Source organism: Aythya marila (assembly GCF_965140915.1).
Source record: "Aythya marila genome assembly, chromosome: 1".
Lineage (NCBI taxonomy): Eukaryota > Metazoa > Chordata > Aves > Anseriformes > Anatidae > Aythya > Aythya marila.
The window spans coordinates 131,776,015-131,789,140 of NC_139042.1; the positions used below are offsets into that span (position 1 = coordinate 131,776,015).

General features: G+C 43.9%; 1 protein-coding gene across 2 annotated transcripts in view; it reads right to left on the reverse strand.

The window, feature by feature from the left end:
• The window catches only part of ITPR2 (inositol 1,4,5-trisphosphate receptor type 2), a 271,369-nt gene extending 262,501 nt beyond the window's left edge, over positions 1-8,868 (reverse strand). For both annotated transcript variants that reach the window (XM_082784800.1, XM_082784799.1), the window contains exon 1: positions 8,615-8,868. In XM_082784800.1, coding sequence (XP_082640926.1) covers positions 8,615-8,706 — 92 coding nt within the window. In that variant the 5' untranslated portion in view covers positions 8,707-8,868. The remainder of the gene's footprint in view (positions 1-8,614) is intronic.
• Between the last annotated feature and the right edge of the window lie 4,258 nt (positions 8,869-13,126).

Here is a 13,126-nt window from a genome sequence, read left to right on the forward strand (position 1 = left end):
AACCTTAAAATGAGATCAACAAGGTCATGAAAAAAGCAGTGTTTCTAGTCTCATGCACCACTGGTTAGCCCCTCACCTGCAAAGCATGTGCTCTAATTTAAAGCTAGTAGAAGAAAATTACTACTAAGCTCAGGGCACTTCTTACACACCTTTCTTTTGTGACCATTACTGTTTTCAAGCTTTTCTCCATATCCATGAGGGAGAGCAACTCACTTTTTCTTAAATGGATGCGGAAGATATCCAAAATTCACAGAGCCCTGAGAGGTGGAACTTTATAAATGATGCCAGGTATTGCATTAGGACTATACTGCTCACTTTCAATACAGCTGCCCTCTAAAGCTGTCTACTTCAGGTTTCCAAATCACAGTGTTCAAGATTGTACAACTACACAAAATGTCACAGGCATCAGGTTGTAGATGCACTCTGGAACCAGGCAAAATTCCCCACAGCGAAATAAAACACGTCCTGAAGGGTCCCCTCAGTGGTTTGTGCCTGCTGCTGCTCTAGCTTGCATCCAAGGCACCATGAGGAGGCTTGCAGGCAGCTAGCAGCCTTGGAGCCTCCTGTCTTTGACCTGCCTCTGCTCTGCACACAGGAACGTTAGCACGCATTGACAGTAAAAAGAGAAGAAAGCCCTATGAACTGGGTTGCTGTCTGTTAACTGTGGGCACATCAGTGTAAAAGTTTGGGACTTACTATGAGTATCAGCAGCTGCTTTTCTATCCTGCAACTACAAGCTTTCAGCTGCCTCTGAAACATTCATTAATTTGCATATGTCAAGTGCGGGAAAAAAAAAAAAAAAAGTTTGAAATTCAAACAAATCTCTAAAAGAAAATGGAGATAACAAGTCCAAGTATTGGATTATAACAAGCTTCTGCATTTTGTGATTCATATGAAAAGCTCCAGTGTCAGAGTTTGTTTTTCTTTCAAATGATATTGATTTTTATCTGCCAGAGGTCAAAGAAGAAAAACTTGATTACTGTTCTAATATCAATTCCTTGTACTGAGAAGACCTGCAGTAATTTCAATTTATAGCATCAAACGATAACAACAACACTTGGATATGCTTTTCTAGCCTTCTTCTGCCAATTAACTTCAAATGAATTTCAACTCCATGCCTTCTATCATGCAGCAGTAATCAACCCAAAGGGGAATTTCAGATGAACTGTCCTAAAGTTATTATATGTAAGAAGATTACAGGAGTACCAGAACTCATTATATAAATGCTTAGTTGTTACCAAAGCATTGGATTTCCCATGCACTTAGCAAGCCTGCCATACACTGCAGTATAGGACATGACCACGTCAGTAAGGACTGCATCATGCTTTTACAGAGAATTGTGTGAGGTAGTATAGGCAATCTTAAAACTGCAAAATTGCTATTTCTTTCTTTTTGAGGAACTCATTTTGTAATTCAGACATTCTCTTATGGCAGGTAGTATTATTATGCATTTTCACAAACAAAAAACCCTCAAAAAAAAAAATTAAACACTGAGTTGAATGAGAACACACACAGACATCTACCACGTGGAATAGCACACTTAACAGCAACAGGGCCAGGCTGCTTGCTTCTATGTAATTTGAAAAGAAATAAGGCTTGCTGGTAGCTTTCAGAGCTATTTTCTGACAGTAGGGGACTGCAGATCTCTCAACAACTATCTGTCATCTTCTGTTTCTATTCACTTCTACTTCCTTTCTAATGCGTGCTGCCTGTTAGACCATGCATTCAGTTACTGCCCCACCACACAGACCTACCTCTTCCCATGCACACAGCAGCTTCCGGACCTTGCTCTCTTCATTTCTCTACCACCTCACTCTCCATAGGCACCGATCTCCCCCTTTTCCTCTGTGTTATCCAAAGGCCAGAAAGGGAGTCCAGAAAGCATGGGAAAGACAGTCTTCCCATGATCACCAATTGAAGTAGCCACAAGGAAGCCCTACGCTGCAGGGATAACAAACGCATTTTTGTTCACCCTGTTCTCAGAAACGTTCCTGTCATTTTATCTGAACCTTTCCACACAAAAGCATTCAGCTCCAATCATCTTACTCTTGGTCCAATAAGTCAAGGTTTAGCACCACTGGAAACAACTGAATCCAAGACCTACGATGGAAGTGTCTGCACATTAATGCACCAGTGGAAATACTGATTCAAACACTTAAAGAAAAATAGGTTTATAAATAACATAAATGAAGGTTTAAAAGAATCAGTTCAGACAAGGGAAAAAAAAGTAAAACCCCGAACTACCATTCATTTTCTTTTCTCCATTTTTTCCATAAACATTCCTAATTGAGTACAAAGTTACACCTGAACTTTGCCAGTCTCCCTTTCACACAAAAAGTAACAGACTTTTCAAAGTAGGTAGAAACCAGACTTTTAGGAGCATTAAACACACACAGAGGACATGGCTTTGTGGTATTTCACAGTACGCAGCCCCGTGCAGCAGCCAAGCTATAGCAGCCTGTACCATCAGCAGCAAGGAGCACAGCAGTTCAGCCTGGCTGACCAAAGGTTTACACACTTCTCACCAGGCGGTGTTCCAAGCTGCAGGAGTCACAGAATGAGCCTACTCTTCCTTCTGGGGCACTTTCAAAATATAGGGTACCTCTGATTGCAAGTGGGTCAGGGAGCCACATGAAGACTGTTTGGTTAATCCCTTTGTTACACAGAAGGAAGTTAAATATGATTTAAAGTGATGTAAGTTAAACAATCTCCCCTCTTTCCTGACTACTTCCCACATCACCCATAGTCCTGTCGAGAATTACAGAAGTAGAAACAGCCACACCATTTGCCTCCACTTAAAATTCAAGTCCTCTCTCATTTCCATTACCACCACACACCTTTGGGATAAATTCACTTTAAATCAATTGGTCCTTTCCCTAACCCCACTTTTCTCTCCACGTCTACTTGTCCTTTGATAATGAGCTCTTTGAACCAAGGATATTACATTTCAGTATACAGTCTCATAAATCATTATGCTGTAATTAAGGCTACTCCTATGCTCCTTCGCACTCGAGCTGTGTTTTGTGTGCAAGTACAACTTGTGAGAGAAACCAGCCACCTCTGGGGCTCATTACTTGCTGCATTCCCACAAGAGTGCTTTGTGGAAAGCTCCGTGCCATTGTTTATTTAAGGAAGACACTGTTTTTAAAATATTTGAGATGAGCATCAAAATAAGTTCATTATAAGCAGCAAGTTGGAGCAGTGCCTAATTGTTAATGTAATGGGATAATTACAGAGGATGTAAGCTTTGATATATGCATAGGATTGCAAGGTAGGCAAGATAGGGAGTTTTATTTATATGTCTGTGTCTCTGCTTATGTGGCATTTATTATAAAGTCAGTGAAGGTATCTAATAAGGCATATGATATAGCTTATGCTTTTAAAAAGTTATCACAGAAAAGAAATACACCATATATCTGAAAAGTGGCATATAATTAGCCAATTTATGTTTCCAGTTACATCAGCATACATTCAAAGAAGTTGCAGAGTGCAGATCAGTGCTTTTGCATTAGGAAGACGACAAAAAAGTGTGTTTCTGAAAACACTAAGCCTAAAAAGTAGGAAAAAATATTAAGAAACAGAACCTAATGGACAAGTCTTATTGGTACTGTTGATCAGGAAAATAAAGTACCTATGTAACAAAACACAGAAGTACTTTTGCCCACATGAAAGCAGAAATCTATCTTCCCTCCCTTGTTTCACATATTTGGTTCTGTATGTATCAGAATCAGATTAAGGGTAATTCCAGTTGTGCCACTTTCACTTTCTTTAGGCTTTTAATTCTCTCCTGACTAATTACATTTGTTAGCTGGCAAAAGAAAGAAAAAATTGCTGCTATTAAAGGACATATATGATGCTCCTTAACCAGAGCTTACGTTTTCAGGCAGTAGAAGAGAAGGGTGAAAAAAAGTGCACTGATGAAAATACAGTGGTGTGTTGCAGCATCATCAGTCACTACATCTTTTTTTCCTAGCACCGTTTCTGAGGCCACCAAGATGACACATTTTAGCCTTCACAATATTTGTAATATTTTGATTTATGCTGTTCCATATGCATTTTCTACTTAGCCTTGCCTTTTTACAAAATATGACTGATGTTGTTTGTATGAAATCCAAATTCAGTAAGACAGACTAAAGCCCAGTGAAGGAGCCAGAATAAAACTGTGATATTCATTTCAACTAAGAAAGTTCAAGCAAGCAGTTGACAAATTGAGAAACAAATCAACACTAAACTTGAGGAAAAAAAATTATGAATATGAAAAAAAGTATGAATACTCTACAACACACCTTTTGCTGCTGATTAGAAATAAGCCTTGGTACTCCTTGCCACCCAGGGTCATATATTATAGAAGGCAGCTCCAGCTGCATGCTCCATTAATTGCGTTCCATGAGGTCTCTCTCTCCTGCCACAGCACCGCAGCACCTTTATGGAGGTGAGACAGGAATGCAGCCACTGATGGTGACTAACAGCCCCATTGTCAAACTTTCCAGCAGCTGATGCTGGCAGTCATTCTTACTTTTTTCCACCTCCCCAGTCAAGAATACTTTTTTTCCCCTCATTGTGCCTAAAGGTGATTAACATTAGCTCTAATTCCCAGCACACATCAATGCCCACATTTACTGCCAAGACTCCGGGGAAGGTGGTCTCAGGGTTCAGACACTACTGAAGGACAGAGTAAGATACTCAGATTCATTGCCAAGCTCTGCCACTTTACGTCCTCCAGGACAAAAAGCCTCGAACTGTGCAGAAGCTAAGGCACTCTAAGGGCTGAAAAACAAGGGGGAAAAGCATCATTAGCACAGCTCAATAATCCAATAACAAATATATTTTGAAATGGCAGAACATTATGCATGGATGTAAATTACTTTTCCCAAACATTTACTTTTCTCTACTAAATTGCATGACGATCTATTTTTACATGTATAAACTTTCTCCTTTTTAAAAAGGGGATGTGGAAGGGAAGAAACAACTCATAGACCCTTGAGACTGGACATCAACAGCATCCAGATCCAGAACCAACGCAAACAGAAAAAAGAGCAGATGATTGCTTGGACACTGTATCTCAACTATCCCCAAGACCTGCAGTAGCCAACAAAGAATGCTAAGCCCTAAAACCCTCTCAAAGATGACCCAGAGGCGCTCCTGTCCATTGGGGATCGACAGCCTGGAAGGTTTTCATGCCCCTTCTTCCAAAAACCTGTGCACAGCCACTCTCTTACTTTAAATACAGATACAAGATGAAGAATTAGGAGCGGTGCCGCCTCACTTCCCTCTCCCTGCCCCCATCCAGTGCTACACTGCTGACTTGAGATGCGGAAGAGATGTTCGGTTTCCTCTTCTGACTACGAGGGATTAAATCTGAAAGTAATGCCCTCATGCTGTGTTTCATCCAACAGCTGTTCATAGTAAATACAGAAAAAAGTCCTGAGACAACGACAGGAACACAGGTTTCTTCCAGCTCCAGGAAGTGCTGCAACCTTTTGGGTCCCACTTCCAGCACCTCATCATCCCAGTGACTCCGTTTTTGCAGAGGGAGTCATGGAGAGGCATTCCAGCCTTCACCCAGCACCACCTCAGCATGCTTGCCTGGATGCGGGACATGGATCCCCTGTCTGCCAAACACGGAGAACCCCCTGGACCTCCACACTGTATGGGAGGAAGAATCCCACACTCACATTCCAGTAGATATTAAGCTCACCCTATGCTTGATGTGCACAGATCAGCTGCCTCTTTCTCTTGGAGTTAAGTTTCATGAGCACGTGAAAACTTCTGCATCAGCAAGTGAGCAAAAAATATTCTGAAAATGCATGAAACCCAGCCTTTGCCTGGAAATCTCCACCTCAGAACTAATCTGTTGAGCTGGTTCAACTCCTCAAGGAGTAAGGCCGCTTACGTGACAGGCCTCCCCCACTTAGAGAGGTGCTGTGTGCTTTTTTATCTTATTTATAGAATGGCCTCACTCATGCTTTGTTTAAGAAACAATTAGCCTTTGACAGCTTAAAATAAACAGAACTCTCTCCTGCTGCAGAATCACTAGACCCAATCTGGATTTAAAGTTCTTGCAAGAACTTTAAAGTTCCGTATAAGACTATCTGATGGCCTAAAGGGTGTGAGCCATGAGCTAATTTTCCCTCCTCTCCTGGCACCTTGCAAAACAGCACCCTGAGCAACACCAGCAGGAGGTAAAAAAAACAAGGACCCACACCGGTCAAGGGAAGTGAGAAAGCAGTCATCCCAGCTCCTACCCTCTTCGTCCTCACCAACATGCATGCAGCACCTCGGGAAAGTAGGGTGCCTCCATCAGACGTGTGGGCTGAACAGAGGGCCTGAAGGCATGCAGGAGACAGAAGTCCAGCCACAAGTACACACTGAATGCACAGCTGGGCAAACTTCTTCCCTGAACTTAGTGGTGTTTTCTCTGCCGCTTGTGTTTCTGCAACCACTCTAAAGGCAGTAATTTCACTAGCTGGCACAGGTAACACAACCTGGCAGCACAACCTTACATTTCTGTCCAAACTCCCGTACCACCAGCAGAGGGGTCAGCGCTCCCATTTAGTAGACATGGGAGTTTTCCACTGGTGACTTCACGTTTCCTTCAAGGCCTTCAGCTCTTCGACTCCGGTCTGCTGGCTCTGCAGACGTCCATACCTGGCTGGGGAGCAGGATATAGAACTGCTGCACTGAGGAGACCAGAGCTACCTTGAAGCCCTGGCCATACCTGCTGCTGAAGGAGAGATGCACAGAGGCATCCTGTCTCATATCCCAGGTGGTTTTCTTCAGCTGGCTCTTACAAGAAGAAAGCCTGAACAGTCGGTTAGTTAGGGTGTTAGCCTGACTTCAATTACTTCTGCAGAAGAGCTCCTGTGTGCCTCAGGCAAGCTGCTATCTTGGCTTCTTGTCTATAAAACCTGGGGCAAATGTTCTGCCCTTACTCCAAGGGATGAGTGGAGGACCTCCAGGTTGTAACAGGGGAACGCCAGCATATGTTTAAGCAATGTGCAGTGGTATCAGCACTGGTCACAGCAGGAATGTCTGTGGTCACAGACAAGTTCTGTGAAATTAGGTACAATTCTTAACATAACAAGTAGTAAAAGTAAAGTATGAGAAACTTAGCTTCCCCTAGATGCAGCAATGAGACAGAACCAAACAACAACACAATTATGCCAACAAATAAAAAACGCAGGGGCTACAAGAATAAGAAACAATATCCAGTGATTACCAGCTGCAGAAAGCAAATGTTTTCAGGCAGGATTTAAAATGACAGGAGTCAGCAAAACAGAAGAAGATGTGAGACAAAATACAGACAGTCACAGATAGAAAAGACACAAAATTAACAAATAGAGGAACCAACTATGGAAAAATACTTATAAACTGATTAAATGATTGAACAGCAAGGATAGGAAGTAATAATAAGATAAAGAAATACAGACGACCTTGACCAGCAGCTTTTTTCCAGTCAGGGTACCCCAGCGGGTGACATAGACATTATGCACAGGCATTAGCTGTTAGCATGTAGCTACTGCCCTGACTTCACCCTGCCGTCCCCCAGCAAAGACACCTCAGGATACCGGCAGTCCAAAACAAGCAAGGGCAATAACCAGGCGCACATTAATTAGCAGAGGATCGGCTTTAGCAAGGGATATATTTGCTTAACTGTTGTTCTCAAGGTACAGCTAATGTTTAATCAATAAACAGCACTGATATTTAACCAGAGTTTGAGCTGCCTTGCCAATTGAATTGCTATGATTCATGCAGTGCAAGAGACATTTCCACTGACAAATGGTTAAGGACGTGCTTACTTTGGCCGTGCCACAAAAATCACTGAAACTGCTGCAGCTCTCCTACCAACATCGGAGGGAACCACTGTACCCTCGGGATCTGTCGCTGCAACCACACAACGTGACAGTTTAAAGAAAGGTATGGGTGCACCCCTACCGTCACATCAGCGTGCTTCCCTAGGCTTCCAGGCAGGGCATTTACAGCACTAAGGAAAGCCTCGAGCAACCAGGAGTGCTGCAGCCCGAGTTAAACTACAACTTTTCATCCTGCGAAGAGAAAGAACTGATGATGGGGAAAAAAAAAGCATCCCCGTGAAATACTAAAAACGTCTGCTTATCGCAGGTAAGACCTCAGGTGAACACCGGCAAGATGGAAAGGGGGCAACGAGCTGATTATGAGGGTGAATCAAGCTCTCATCCTCTGCATCTCTGAAGTAAAGCAGCTCCCCCCCCCCCAATAAATAAATAAAATGATTAAAAATATAAAATAGCAATTTTTAAAAAATGAAATAAACTATAATAAAATGAAATAAAATAAACTGAACTGAAATGATCCGAAAGGAACTGCAACCAAGCGGAAGCGAGCCGCAGGTACCCCGCGGAGCGCCCCGGTGCCGCACGGCGCCGGTGCCGCCGCCGGCGCTGCCCGGTTCCGGTTTGGGCCGGCCCGGCCCGGCCTGGCCGGGCGAAGCCGCGGAGATGGCGGCGAGCCCCGGGCATCCCCGGCAGCCCCGGGCACCCGCTCCAGCTTCCCCCGGAGCGCTGCCGCGGTCACCCCGTCCCCGCGCTTCCTCCTCTGCCCGCTGCGCCCTGCCGGCTTCCCGCCCCGCACTCACCCCAGGGTGCTGATGAAACCGTTGACAGAGCCCTCGGCGTAGAGGGACACGATGTCCCCGATGTACAGAAAGCTGGACATTTTCTCAGACATTTTGCTTCATTTTCAGCCCGTGCTGCGCTCCCCTCGCACACGCGCACCCCTCTCCCTCCGAGCTGAGCCGGGGGGCGGCCGCCGAAGCGCTGCGCAGCGGGCGGCGAGCACGGGCCCGGCCGCGGCCCTCACCGCGGCGCTGCCGGGGCTGACATGAGCACGGCGCCGCTGCCCTCCGCCGCCCGCCGCGGCGCCCCGCACCGCCTCCCGGCGCCCCGCACCGCCTCCCGGCGCCGCCTCGCCCGCCCCGGCCCGCCCCGACCGACCCCGGGCCCGACCGCGCGGCTGTCGCCGCCGGGGGAACCGGCCGCCGACAGCCCCGGGGACGAGGGACCTCCGTTCTGTGAGGAGAGCGGGTGCAGCCCCCTGCCAGCACGGCTCTCACTCAGGCACCACTGCTTACACCCCGTGTGTTTTTCAGGCGATTTCGTTGGCATTTATAAGCCAACGGTTCGCCCCCGGTCCAGCAGCATGACCGCACACTAATCTCTTGCCGTCCCAAATAATAGGCCAAGAGCATAAGTCTGGCTGCAGATCTGCTGTAAATGGGGAATGAGCAGAGAGCTTTCCACTTGTATTTTATTTCCCACATTTACAGATTCCAGCCTTATCTCACTTTTTTTCTGAGCGTAAGTTCTTGGCATCAGAAATGCTGAGTCTTCAAATTAAAAGAAAATAAAAAGTTTTACCATCTGGCCTGTACAGAAAAGCCTGTTACATGCTTCTAGACTCCCCCCTTTTGCTCTTTTACACACATATTCTGAATTTGTCTGTACCCACCAGGATGCAAAGCCACGATCAATGACCCGAGCTTGCACTCTTCTTACACACTAGTGTGCACACAGGCCCTAGCTCTGACACTTAACCAAATTCTTCCAGTTCAGTCTCCTCGAACAACCACAATTTTTAAAATGCTTCTGCAAAAGAAACAAAAACTTCAGGTCAGTTCAGAAGGTGAATGAGGCCTCCTCCATGAACCAAGCAGCTGGCTGGAGTCCCCAGCTGTGGAAGGGCTTATGGAAACTGACTCAGGGACAACAAACTGAGCAGCAGATGCCACCTCACTGCTGAGGTGACATTGGGAAGGAAACAGGAGCCACTGGAGGGACGTAGGAACCGGTAGGCAGCTGGGGTGGGACAGGAGAGATGCCAGAGCTGCACTTCCCTGTGCTGGCAACAGTGTCAGCACAGGGAAACCGAAAATTGGGCATTTCAAACCACCCAGAACACAGGTATTAAATCCCAAAGCTGGACTTGATTAAAACTAATGAGAATTTGAAGGGAAGTCAGAGCAGAGCCAAAGGAGAGAAGCTAATGCTTACACCCGTGTGCTGAGTGAGTGAAAAAGCTTGACCCCGGGGTCCCTGACAGGTCCTATCAGGTAGCAGAGGAGCCTGGTGCTTTGTTTCCTGAAACCAGTCCTGGACAGCCTGAAGCCTGGGTCTGAACAGCAAAGGTTTTGCAATGCACTGTCAATATTCTGTGCCTCCAGACCCTGTTTATCTCAGCAATTTTACATCAGGCTTTAATTGCCTAATTAAGACTCTTCAGTCAGGCAGGTTTCATTTCCCAACAGCAGACCCTGGCATGCTTGAGATCAGTGGGAGCTTTCCTGGGGATGGACTTGGCCGAGCATCGAGCCTGCCTGCTGAAACGACTGTATTTGCCTGGCAGAAAATCACCCCTTGGGACCATTTGCACACAGAAAGGTTCAACTGTTGCCTAAACATGGGTAATATGGTGTCATTTAAAGTGTCCCCTGATACCCAAGGCATCCCCCTCGGTTGCCAGCTGTGAAGCAGGACAATACACCATAGCTATACCCTCACCAATTGAGTTTGGGCATTACAAGAGTAATTTTAGAAAATAATTAGCATATGCTTACTGTGGCAAAGCTCAGACTGATGGAACTGCATTCCCCTTCATCCCTAGGCTTGCTCATCCCAGCTCAGCTGGAGCACACTCACAGCTGAAAGCTGTTAATGCCTCCTAGCTCTCTAATGATATATATGAAAAGAACTGGAAATCTTGATCCAATTCCAAGCAGCAATGGCTATTAGCTAGAAATGAGCAGTATGAAATCAGCATTTGGGGGTGGGCGTTTGGGGGAGTAAAGGTCAAAGCAGGCAGGTATTTAAGCAAATGCTTCATTTTAAACCCATATCCTTGAAACAGACTAACAATCTCACTTACATTACTAGATTAATATGCTGAAAATAACCAAGTGCTTACTTGCTTCTTCAGATCAGGTCTTAAATCAGTACAAAGATCATATAGGGTAAGCAGATCAGAGGAATCCTTGCTGATCTCCTTGCACACAGAAAACTTCAGTAGTGACAGCATTTTTAACAAGCATTAACCCCCTCCCCTACCCCTATTAACAATAATGGTTGTGCCTCTCTGAATGTTAGCTTTATGAAGATAATATCTGGAAAAATATAATTAAAATGTAAGAGATTTTGTCATAGCAAGTCTACATAGAAAAAAAAATAAGCATGGTCAGGAATTGTAAATGAAATATTGCTAAATTTGTCTAGAGTAGAACTAAACCAACTTTGTTAATCAATGTGAATATTTTTACTACTACTTTTAATCTTGCAATTGGCTACAAGGTGAAGGTGAGGCTGCTTAGTCAATAAAGGGAATTTGCTTTTTGTTGGTTACTTCCAGAAACCATTTATTCACAATTTAGCAATACAGGTTTCTCCATTCAATAGGACCAAGAAGCAGAAATCATTGGCTAGTGCTGACATCCTGCCCCAGTGCACACATTATTCAGTGTTGTAAAAGTTAAGAAATCTTTCTTACTCAACTTTCTTTTAGAGTCTACTACTTATTTTCAGAAAATAATCTATTTCTAGTGATGCTTGCATCAGCATTATAAAAATTAAATCTCTGTATTTTTAAATATTTTTAACACATTTTATCATGATCTCTACACATTTTATCATGATCCCTACATCCTATATTTGTTCCAGTGCTGAGGCACAGAGGAAAATCAGTTTATACACAGAGAAGTTAATAAAAGCACCCCTCTGCAGCATTTGAACATCCACTTTAGATGTGAAAAAGCACAAAATCAGAATGACCTTAGACTCAAAATAAAATAAAATTAGAAAATATTAAATAGGCTGACATCTTCCTAAGATATGAAGGTAGAAAAGGAACAAAAATGCAATGATATCTAATTTTCCTGTTCGTCTTGTATAAACAGGGCAGCTCCTGACAGAAGTTGAATATGGATTCATGGATTTGAACATTGTCTGACAGAAAGGATATAATCCTGCACCTACACAATCTACCTCTTATATAAAGTTACAGACATATAGGCCACTCCAGTGAAAGCAAACTGGACCAATTAGAGGTTTATACAACAAGTAGCATTGATGTTTGTTTTCATGAAAGCGGAGTATAGTGCTTTCCAGCTGCAGAGGAGAAATGGGAAGAGAAGAATGCCTTTAACTGTTTCAATACAATAGATACAGATGGAACTAGGCCAAAACCCAGGCCCCACAGAGCTTTAGTGTACAAGGATATGAAAGTTTGGACACAAAGCCTCGGTTTTGTGTTCTTCACATCCTTCTGATGTGAAGAATAAAAAAAAAAGGAGGGGGAAGGAGAGGGGGAGAGGGATATCAAACCATTAAAGACATTTTGATATTTAAGATTCAGCTCTGATTTTAGAGCCCAGCTCTATCTGTAATATTTTTATGCACTCATCTCAGGCAACGTACAATTGTAGCTTACTTGAGGGAGGCACCTAATTACGTTTTTTAAGGCACCTAATGAAGTTTCCCAGACAAGCTGGAGACACCCATGACACCCCTTACCTTGTGGATAGTCACATTTGAAACAGCTTAGATTTTTCTTGGGCACAACGGCATTTCAAAATGTTTGGATGTACAAAAAACAGCATTATTGGCTTAAGAGTTGATGAGAGAGAGCCAGTACAGCTTATTTTGACAATACCTGCACACAAGAATTGATTTATTGCTGCTAGAGCTTTGTTTTATTTTGCCTATAGCAAATGCCAGAGTACTAGATGATTTCTTGATAGCTAGCTAGCTGTGGGCACTCATTTTGCCTCTTTTATCATCATGGGAGTTAACTCTATACATTGTTGTTTTAAACAATTGGTTGGCATTAGTGTCATACAGAATATAAAGCACCTGGGGAAAAAAAAAAAAAAAGATTATCATGGACCCGGGAGGTGGGGGGCGGGGGCTGACAAAGAGAAATGTGCATGAAATTGAAATGTACAATTTGATTGAGAATGAGAAAAAGAGAACACAGAGCATTCATTGCTGCTCTACCCACTTTATTCAGCCTGGTTAGTATGAACAGGAAATTATGGCTAAATTCATAACACCTAGTTTTATGAAGGTCTTTCCACAGGAGGTAAACATATTTTTCCTGACAG